This window comes from Phyllobates terribilis, unplaced genomic scaffold (assembly GCF_046119375.1).
Source record: "Phyllobates terribilis strain yellow unplaced genomic scaffold, ASM4611937v1 Scaffold_2__4_contigs__length_985480577, whole genome shotgun sequence".
NCBI lineage: Eukaryota > Metazoa > Chordata > Amphibia > Anura > Dendrobatidae > Phyllobates > Phyllobates terribilis.
Genome location: NW_027362762.1, coordinates 453,879,127 through 453,889,958, shown reverse-complemented (window position 1 = coordinate 453,889,958; position 10,832 = coordinate 453,879,127). Strand labels below are relative to the sequence as shown.

Sequence of the window (10,832 nt, the reverse complement as noted above, 5' to 3'; positions counted from 1 at the left end):
CGCAGTATAGTGAGTGAGACGCGGAGGTTTTGGGGTGAAGTGAGAGCTGGGCCAGGCTTGTAGCTATGGGGAAATAGAACTGATTGGTTTTGCATATGAATTCCGATTAACAGAAATGTGACTTTATGGAGATGGCGCTCGTTGTCACACTCATTGGTGTCCCAGGCTCCTCCAGCGGGCAGGTAAAATAGAGACTACAGTTTGTTTGTTGTCTGTAACCATGGAGATGCATAGTAGCTGGAGACATAATACCGCAGGACATTTTTAATAAAGAATATTTTCAGCATTTTTCATTTTAGATTTATTGCAGCAATAAAAAAATGTACATGGCCTTTTATCAAAAGATGTCTCCAGAAATGCTGCATCCCCTGCCCTCCTGTTACTTGCACTGCGGATGAGACATGGAAAAGATTGCAACACAATCATGTACCACCATCACTGTGTCTGTAGCGCCCCCTGACTGTAAAGAGTGTAACTGAGCTCACCTGTGACTATATGATTCTATGAGCTGTTCCCATGTGAATGGGTACTTAGCGACTCTCTAAAGATTCCAAATGCCAAGCAGGGTGGGGGCATGTGCCAAGTGTACATCTATAGATCGTGTGGTCGGGAGAACTAGCTGATAGAGGAACATGCGTCAGGCCACTTTAAAGGGAGTCTGCACAAAAAGACTGTTCAAACCAAGCACAGCAGCACCCTGTAGGGAACATAGCCCTAATAATAACCTTTAGTGCCCAAATTTACTGTTGTGTTTTCCAGAAATGTTTTATTCAAATATACCCATGAGGTGCTCAGTGCACCTTCCCACCCAAATGTATTCCATCTACTTATGCGTCATCTTCCATGATTGACAGCTGTGGCTTTACAGAGGAGGGCAGAGATAGATAGAAAACAAGTTGATTGGAAGGTGCACAGAACCGCATGGCCTCACTAAGTGTGCACAGAGCTGCACAGCCTCACTAAATGTGCACTGAGCTGCACGGCCTCACTAAGTGTGCACTGAGCTGCACGGCCTCACTAAGTGTGCACTGAGCTGCACGGCCTCACTAAGTGTGCACTGAGCCACATGGCCTCACTAAGTGTGCACTGAGCCACATGGCCTCACTAAGTGTGCACAGAGCCGCACGGCCTCACTAAATGTGCACTGAGCTGCACAGCCTCACTAAGTGTGCACTGAGCTGCACGGTCTCACTAAGTGTGCATTGAACACCTCATTAGTATATTTGACTAAGGCTATGGTCACACGTTCAGTATTTGGTCAGTATTTTACATCAGTATTTGTAAGCCAAAACCAGGAGTGGAACAATTAGAGGAAAAGTATAATAGAAACTCGTCACCACTTCTGTATTTATCACCCACTCCTGGTTTTGGCTTACATATACTGATGTGAAATACTGACCAAATACTAATAGTGTGAACATGGACCCCTTTGTCCCCAAAGCCTGTTTTCACCTTCATGACCAGGCCAAATATTACAATTCTGACCACTGTCACTTTATGAGGTAATTACTCTGGAACGCTTCAACGGATCCCACTGATTCTGAAATTGTTTTTTTTTGTGACATATTGTACTTCATAATAATGGTAAAATTTGTTCGATGTGACTTGCGTTTATTTGAGAAAAAAACCTGAAAATTTGGCAAAAATGTTGAAAATTTCGCACTTTTCAAACTTTTAATTTTTATGTCTTTAAATCAGAGAGTTATGTCACACAAAATAGTTAATAAATAACATTACCCACATGATTACTTTACATCAGCACAATTTTTTTTGTTAGGAAGTTAGAAGGGGTAAAAGTGACCAGCGATTTCTCATTTTTCCAAAAAAATTTACAAAACCATTATTTAGGGACCATATCACATTTAAAGTCAGTTTGAGGGACCTATATGACAGGAACTACCCCAAATTGACACCATTTTAACCCCTTTACCCCCGAGGGTGGTTTGCACGTTAATGACCAGGCCAATTTTTACAATTCTGACCACTGTCACTTTATGAGGAAATTACTCTGGAACGCTTCAACGGATTCCCCTGATTCTGAGAATGTTTTTTCGGGACATATTGTACTTCATGACTGTGGTAAAATTTCTTCAATATCACTTGCGTTTATTTGTGAAAAAAACGGAAATTTGGCGAAAATTTTGCAATTTTCAAAATTTGAATTTTTATGCCCTTAAATCAGAGAGATATGTCACATAAAATACTTAATAAATAACATTTCCCACATGTTTACTTTACATCAGCACAATTTTGGAACCAAAATTTTTTTTTGTTAGGGAGCTATAAGGGTTAAAAGTTGACCAGCGATTTCTCATTTTTCCAACAAAATTTACAAAACCATTTTTTTAGGGACCACATCACATTTGAAGTCACTTTGAGAGGTCTTTATGACAGAAAATACCCAAAAGTGACACCATTCTAAAAACTGCACCCCTCAAGGTGCTCAAAACCACATTCAAAAACTGTATTAACCCTTCAGGTGCTTCACATGAATTTTTGGAATGTGGAAGAAAAAAATGAACATTTAACTTTTTTCACAAAAATGTTACTTTAGACCCAATTTTTTTTATTTTCGCAGGGGTAGCAGGAAAAAATGGACCCCAAAATTTGTTGTGCAATTTCCCCTGGGCACGCAGATACCCCATATGTGGGGAAAAAACACTGTTTGGGCGCACGGCAGGGCTCGGAAGGGAAGGTGCGCCATTTGACTTTTTGATTGTAAAATTTGCTTGAATAATTAGCGGACGCCATGTTGCGTTATGAAAGCCCCTGATGTGCCTAAACAGTGGAAACCTCCCACAAGTGACCCCATTTTGGAAACTAGACCCCCCCAAGGCACCTATCTAGATGCATAGTGAGCACTTGGAACCCCTAGGTGCTTCACAAATTGATTCGTAAAAATGAAAAAGTATTTTTTTTCCACTTTTTCCAAACGCAACATGGTGTCCGCTAACAAATTGGAACCATGTCGCGTTTATAGAGCCCCTGTGTGTCTAAACATTGGGGCTCCCCCTCAAGTGACCCCAGTTTGGAAACTAAACCCCCCAAGGCACCTAGGGGTTCCAAGTGCTCACTATGCATCTAGATAGGTGCCTTGGGGGGTCTAGTTTCCAAAATGGGGTCACTTGTGGGGGAGCTCCAATGTTTAGGCACACAGGGGCTCTCCAAACGCAACATGGTGTCCGCTAACAATTTGAGCCGATTTTCCATTCAATTTGTTAGCGGACACCATGTCGCGTTTGGAGAGCCCCTGATGTGCCTAAATAGTGGAAACCCCCCACAATTGACCCCATTTTGGAAACTAGACCCCTCATCGGGTCGTCATGGCAGCATCCAGGAAGCCGCGGCAGACAGCGCTGGAGGCCGGAAGAGGTGAGTACACCGATCACCTCCCCTTAGTCACCGCAATGCTGCGATCGACTTCGATCGCAGCATTGCGGGGGTTAATGTGCCGAGAGCGGTGCGGGACCACTCCCTGCACATAGCCCTGGGTGTCAGCTGTGACAATCAGCTGACACCCTGCGGCGATCGCACCCGCACATTCTGTGTGCGGGCGAAATCGCCAGGGCGTATTAGTATGTATCTGGTCCATAAGGCCCAGGGCACAGATACGTACTAATACGCCCTATGTCGTAAAGGGGTTAAAAACTGCATCCCTCAAGATGCTCAAAACCACATTCAAGAAGTTTATTAACCCGTCAGTCGCTTCACAGGAACTGAAGCAATATTGAAGGAGAAAAAGAACATTTAACTTTTTTTTACAAAAATGTTACCTTAGACCCAAATTTTTTTACAAGGGTAACAGGAGATAATGGATCCCAAAATTGTGTTGTGCAATTTCTCCTAAGTACGTCAATACCCCATATGTGGGGAAAAAAATACTATTTGGGAACTCAGAAGGGCTTGGAAGGGAAGGAGCGCCATTTGACTTTTTGAAAGCAAAATTGTCTGGAATCGAGAACGAACGCCATGTCGCATTTGATGAGCCCCTTATGTGCCTAAACAGTGGAAATCCCCCACTAGTGACCCCATTTTGGAAATGAGACCCCTCAATGAAATAATCTAGGGGTGCAGTAAGCATATTGACACCACATGTGCCTTGCAGAATTTTATACCATTGGGTGTTGAAAAAAGAATAATTACATTTTTACAACTAAAATGTTGTTTTAGCCCCAAATCTTAAATTGTTCTAAGGGCTAGTAGATAAAAATGGACCTCAGCTTGTTGTAAAAATTTCTCCTAAGTGTGCCAATACCTTAAAGCTATGTGCCCACGATGCAGAAATGAAGCAGAAAATTTCCGCATCTCCTTGCCCGGAAAAACGTGTGCGGAATATGACACGCGTTTTTCGCGCGTTTTGCACATGTGGAATTGCCTTGCGTTTTCTAATGCATTGTAGATGGCAATTCCGCATGCGTAAACGCACAAATAATGGACATGCTGCAGATTTTTCCGCACATCAAAAATGCTGCGGAAAATTCCGCAGCATAGGCATTAAAAGTGAGGAATTTCATTGGGGACCATGGGAGAAGGATTACCAAGCGTTTCCCAAGCGTTTACGCTGCAAAAATTCCACAGCATAAACGCTTGAAAAACGCATCGTGGGCACGGACCCTTAATGCAATCGGGAATTACTTTTCAAGCACAGCTCAGAAGGGAAGGAGCGCCATATTATAGTACAGATTTCTCTTTGCCCATGACGACACCACGGAGAGAGGGGATCCGCCCTTCAAGGACAGGAAACCTACAGATAAAAAGGGCGGCATCTCTCTCCCGCATCAGTTGGTTTCCTGTCCTTGACAGGGACCTACGGATGGAAGTTCCTGAAAAGGAATGAAGAAAAGAAGAAAATGAGAACTTACCAAGCCCGGCCAGACCGGTTCAGGCAGCGGGGGTTCCCTGCCTCAGCTGGTGCGGTGTCCTGTAGCGCCACCGCTGGGGTCAGCGGGCCTCTAGGATGGCAGGGAGACGCGACACAGCAAAGAGCTGGATCGCCGCAGTCTCCGGTGGCGTCGAGGCCCAGGTGGGTCGGAGGCTCGCCTGGGCTTCGCGAAGCGCGCGCGCCGGACGACTGCCTGGAGAAGTGACGCGGCCGCGGGTCCCTCTGGGAGCGGCGCGTTCAAACGCGCGCAGGAAACTGCCCGCATGGGGGGGGGCGCTCCCCTTACTAATGGTACACAGCGGTGGCCTAGCGGGGGGGGGGGGCACACCTGATAGCCGCAGGTGCCAGGCCAGAAGGGGAGGCGGACCCCTATAAAGTTTAAATGGCCAGGGAAGCACAGGGGAAGTGCTTCCTGGCATTCTCTGGCACTCTGCAGCTATGAGTGAGCAGGAGGTGCAGTCCCTGCACCCCCACTCACCATCGCCTCAGAGGAAGCGTATGAAAGGATCCTCCAGCGGCCCTTCACGGCAAGGTGACGGAGGAAGCGGGCGTTCTGGCAGGTCTTCACAACGTGGCAAGGACTCCAGCGCGGCGTCAGCCTCGATGAAGGACCCAGCTACTGGAACGGGTTCCTCTTCAAATCCGGTATTCCCTCTTACTACGGGTCGGTAAGTGATCTTCGTGAAAGCTCACTTGTAACTTGAGACCCCCCTCTCTTTTCTTCTCAGGGAAGGAAGAGTACGGGCAAGTCCAAGCACAGGGCCTGCGCGCTTTGCGCAGCGGATCTGCCCACTGCATGGCAAAAGAGACAGTGCAACTCATGCATCGAGCAAATTATCTGTGAGGAGACCCCTAAGTTTGCCTCCAAACTCAGATCCCTGATTAAATCTCAGGTGGAGGACACCTTTAAGTCCCTGCGGAAGGGGGGGGGGAAACAAGGGAAAACTAGACACCTATCCCCGGTGCTGGAGTCCAGTGGTTCAGACGAGGAGGGAGTAGTCTCCGATTCATCGTCTTAGTCGTCTTCAGGGGACGGGGGTCGTAGCTGTTTCCCTACAGATGGAACCGATACCTTGATTAAGGTGGTTAGGTCTACTATGGGGTTCGTTGATCCTCACCCTAAAAAGTCTATCCAGGACATAATGTTTAGTGGCCTAGGACAGAAGAAAAAGAGATCCTTCCCTCTTAATGATCAAGTACAATCTCTGATTAAGAGGGAATGGAGAAAACCAGAGAGGAAAGGGTTGTTGTCACCCAAAAGGAAATACCCCTTTGAGGACCCTGTGTGCTCCTTCTGGGGGAAGGCGCCTAAAATTGACGTTGCGATAGCCAAGGCCTCTAGAAAGTTTTCCCTGCCATTTGAGGACATGGGGGTGCTTAAAGACCCTATGGATAAGAAAGCTGACTCCTTTTTTAAAGGAGCTTGGGAGGCGGCAGGGGGGGGGGTGTTAAAACCCGCGGTGGCAGCCACATGCACGGCCAGATCTTTGATGGTCTGGCTAGACCAACTAGAAGCGCAGTTGAAGGATAAAGCCTCAAGGGATGATATAATAGACTCCATCCCAGTGATGAAGGGCGCAGCGGCTTTTCTGGCTGACGCCTCAGCCGACTCTATCAGGCTGGCAGCTAGGGCTGGGAGTTTTTCAAACGCAGCTAGGCGGGCCCTCTGGCTCAAATGCTGGCCAGGCGACCTCCAAACGAAGTCTAGGCTGTGCTCCATCCCGTGTGAGGGAGAATTCTTATTCGGGTCTACTCTGGATGATATCCTGGACAAGGCCGGGGATAACAAAAAAGGCTTCCCGGTCCTCTCTGGTACTTCTTTTAGGAAATCTTTTTGGAGTAGGAAATTCATGCGAAGGAGACCCCCCCCAAGATCAGGACAGGTGGGAGGACAGGAGGCAGAGAAAAGCCAAGGGGTTTTTGTTTAACAGGCCCCCTAGTGACAATAAGAAACCCGCCCAATGAAAGGCAGCCCCAGGTGGGAGGGAGGCTTCTCCATTTCCTCCCGGCCTGGGAAAAAATATCAAACGTGCGCTGGATTTTAGACCTGATAAAATCGGGGCTAAGATTCCAGTTCCTCTCCACTCCCCGTCCAAATTTCATAGTAACCCCTGTGAGGTCTTCAGAGGTAGAGCAGTTGGCTCTAGAACAAGAGATTCTAGGCCTAGTGGACAAGGCAGTCCTTTGGGAAGTCCCAGCTCAGGAGGTAGGCGATGGGTTCTACTCCCCTCTATTCCTCAGGAAGAAACCGGATGGAACATTCAGGACTATTGTAAATCTAAAGAAATTGAACAGGGTTCTGAAACTTCATTCGTTCAAGATGGAGTCAATAAAAACATCTGTGAAATTGTTGTTCCCAGGCTGTTTTATGTCTGTCCTGGATCTGAAGGACGCATATTATCATGTCCCCATACACAGAGACTACCAAAAATTCCTGAGGGTAGCGATACCGATAAGGGGCACAATAAGGCACTACCAATATACGGCTCTCCCCTTCAGGTTAGCAATAGCCCCAAGAGTCTTCACAAAGGTGGTGGCAGAGGTTATGGCCCATCTGAGGGAGTGTAACATACCTGGCGGCGTCCTTGCATGGTGGTCCATCTCCCACTGTGCAAGAGGGCGCACTTGATCTCCTGTCCAGAATGTCTCTCTGGCTTCCCTCCATGCTGTCTGTTTGTGTCTGTTTCTGCTGCTTAAGGGCGGCGCCCGATCACTTCCTGCCTTTTGTACCTGCTGTGGGTCACACCCCTTGTGCGTCCTCAGCCTATTGCTGTCTGTCACTTGGTATATAGCTCAGCAGCTCCCTTCTATCCCTGCCTGAGCATAGTGTTTTCCTTCAGTGTGTGCTTGCACTCTGAAGGTGCCAGGTCCCGTCTCTTGTCTCCTGCTTTTTGTGTCAGTTCCCGTGTCTGAACTGAGTCCTGTATGTCTCCTGCTTTGCGGTATCAGCTCCCGTGTCTGAACTGTGTCCTGTATGTCTCCTGCTTTGCGGTATCAGCTCCCGTGTCTGAACTGAGTCCTGTATGTCTCCTGCTTTGCGGTTTCAGCTCCCGTGTCTGAACTGTGTCCTTTTTGTGTTCTCTGGTCTGTCCTGTCTGAACACGCTCCTTGCCTGTTCGTTCCGCCTTCTAGTGGCCGATTTCCTAGACCCGCTCCTGCGTCTGGTCTGTCCTGTCTGAACACGCTCCTTGCCTGTTCGTTCCGCCTCTCTGGGGGCCGTATTCCCAGACCCGCTCCTGTATCCCTCTGCAGTGTCGGTCTCCTCCGTACACTCAGTTCCAGTCTGAACTCTCTCCTGTCCTTTACCTGTTTTGCCTCTATGTCCGTTCCCTTCCTTTTTCTGCAGAGTCTGAACTCGTACCTAACTCCTGCTTGTTGTCTCTGCAAGTACTGTGTGAGTATCTGGCTCTGTCTTTCCCTTCCTGTCTGTTCCGTGTGAACAGAGCCCTGTCCTCCCTGCTCAGCCTTGTCTGCACTCTAGCTGTGCTTGCCTGTAACCCTCTGCCTGTATTGTTCCTGAGTCCCGGTGTGTACTGGGTCCTATCCCGCCTGTGTTCCTACCTGCTAGTGCCTCCCTGTCTGCACTCTAGCTGTGCTTGCCTTTACCCCCCTGCCTGCATACCCGCCTGCCTGCATACCAGTCGTGCCTGCCTATACCCACCAGTCTGTGTGCCAGCCTACCAGCCTGTTCCTGTATTCCCCAGTGTGGGTCAACAGCCGTGTCCGGGGTCTGTCCTGGAGTAGCACCTGGTCCCTCTGCTCGGTTCCTCCTTGGTGCACTGGCGTCGTATGCCGTCGTGCGACCCTGGTCGGATCGGGTGAATACTTAGTCACGCCCCTCCAGGCATTCACTCTCCGGCACGGTCCAGTGGAATCACTACAATCACACGCACACGCCGCTTAGCCCGGGCGTGTGCATAACAGCATGCTCAGGCCATGGTTCCCGTTGAGCCCCACGGCCTTCGCCCTCTGAGAAGTTTTCCAGCGAATATATGCATTAAAATAAATAAATAAAATTTTTTTTCTCTTAGCTGAGTTCCAGGCGAAATTACGCACCGTCCAGATGGATCTATCAGCTCTCGTTCCTGCGGATCCGCCACGTTACTATGGGGATCCAAGACAGTGTCGTGCATTTGTGGAGCAATGCATGCTACACTTTAAGGCCTACCCTCTCTATTTTCCTTCCGATTGGGCTAAAGTGGCCTTTATTATGTCTTACCTGGCGGGTGATGCCTTGGAATGGATCAACCCCCTATATGAAACACAGGATCCGATCCTCCGGGACCTAATGGCCTTCCTGGTGGCCTTTCTAATGGTCTTCGATGATCCTAACCCGGAGGCTCCTGCTGAAGCTTCACCTCCCAATATCCCGGAGCAGCCCCGATGGGTAATGTGTGTGGGTAGCGCAATAGTCCTCCAGCCCAATGAGACTACTGCCCACCCAGAATCCTCACAGGGTGACTACGCTTTCCGGAATACTTCTCTCAACCTCAAGAGGCAGTCCAGACGTGCTAGACTTAGAGGCAAGCCGTCACGCCAGGGTCTGTCCTCCCTGAGACCTCCTGACCCCAACCTTGAAGTCCCTACTGAAGCTTCATCTCCCTGTATCCCGGAGAAACCCCAATGGGTAATGTGCGTGGGTAGTGCATCAGTTCTCCTACCCGAAGAGACTTCTGCCCATCCAGACTCCACACAGGAGAACTTCCTGCACCCGGCATCAGATGCTTCTCTCTCTTTAACCGGTGTGCATGTCCAAGGATGCTCCAAAGCTGTGGTTACCTCAGAGTCTGTGCACCTCTACTACCTGGCGGAGGATCCCCTGTTGCCTCCTGAACCCTCCGGGATACCACTCGATGACAAATGGAGAGAGACCTCTCTACACCCGGTACACAATACTTTGTCCGCTTCGTCCTGTGAGCCTGACAATGGGTACCCCAAAGTGGTAGTTACCTCCGAGTCTCTACACCCCTCCGACCAGGCGGAGGATCTCCAGTTGTCTCCTGAACCCTTCGGGGTGCTACCTGGTAGCGAAAGGACAGAGACTCTCCTATACTCTGTACCTGATACCTCGCTCGCTTCGTCCAGTGAGTCCATCCTAGTGTACTCCGAAGCAGAGGTTACTCCCGAGTCTCTACACCCCTCCGACCAGGCGGAGGACCTCCAGTTGTGTTCAGAACCCTTCGGGGTGCCACCTGGTGGTGAATGGACAGAGACTTTCCTATACTCGGTACCCGATACCTCGCCTGCTTCCTCCAGTGAGTCCGACCTAGTGTACTCTGAAGCAGAGGTTACCCGTGAGTCTCTACACCCCTCTGACCAGGCGGAGGACCGCCAGCTGTCTCCAGAACCCTTCGGGGTGCCACCTGGTGGTGAATGGACAGAGACTTTCCTATACTCGGTACCCGATACCTCGCCTGCTTCCTCCAGTGAGTCCGACCTAGTGTACTCTGAAGCAGTTGTTTTCTCTGAGCCTCTGCACTCTTCTGACCCGGCGGAGGACCTCCAGTTGTTTCCTGAATCCTCCGGGATACCACCAGATAACAAAGAGACAGTGACTTTTCCTCATTATGTACCTGATAACCCGTCTATTTTTTCCTGTGAGCTTGACAAGATGTACCTCGAAGCAGAGATTACCCTCAAGTCTCTGTCCCCCTCCAACCCAGTGAACGACTGGTCCTCGAATTCCCTGCGGAAGATTCTGGCAGGCCTGAAGAAGAGGGGGCGTAAGGGGGGAGGTACTGTAACATACCTGGCGGCGTCCTTGCATGGTGGTCCATCTCCCACTGTGCAAGAGGGCGCACTTGATCTCCTGTCCAGAATGTCTCTCTGGCTTCCCTCCATGCTGTCTGTTTGTGTCTGTTTCTGCTGCTTAAGGGCGGCGCCCGATCACTTCCTGCCTTTTGTACCTGCTGTGGGTCACACCCCTTGTGCGTCCTCAGCCTATTGCTGT

At 49.4% G+C, this 10,832-nt stretch overlaps 1 protein-coding gene across 1 annotated transcript in view; it reads left to right on the top strand.

The window, feature by feature from the left end:
- Nucleotides 1-7: 7 nt before the first annotated feature.
- The window catches only part of LOC141215629 (protein kinase C-like 1), an 81,035-nt gene continuing 70,210 nt past the window's right edge, over nucleotides 8-10,832 (top strand). The window contains exon 1 of the mRNA XM_073665620.1: nucleotides 8-182. Coding sequence (XP_073521721.1) covers nucleotides 126-182 — 57 coding nt within the window. The 5' untranslated portion in view covers nucleotides 8-125. The remainder of the gene's footprint in view (nucleotides 183-10,832) is intronic.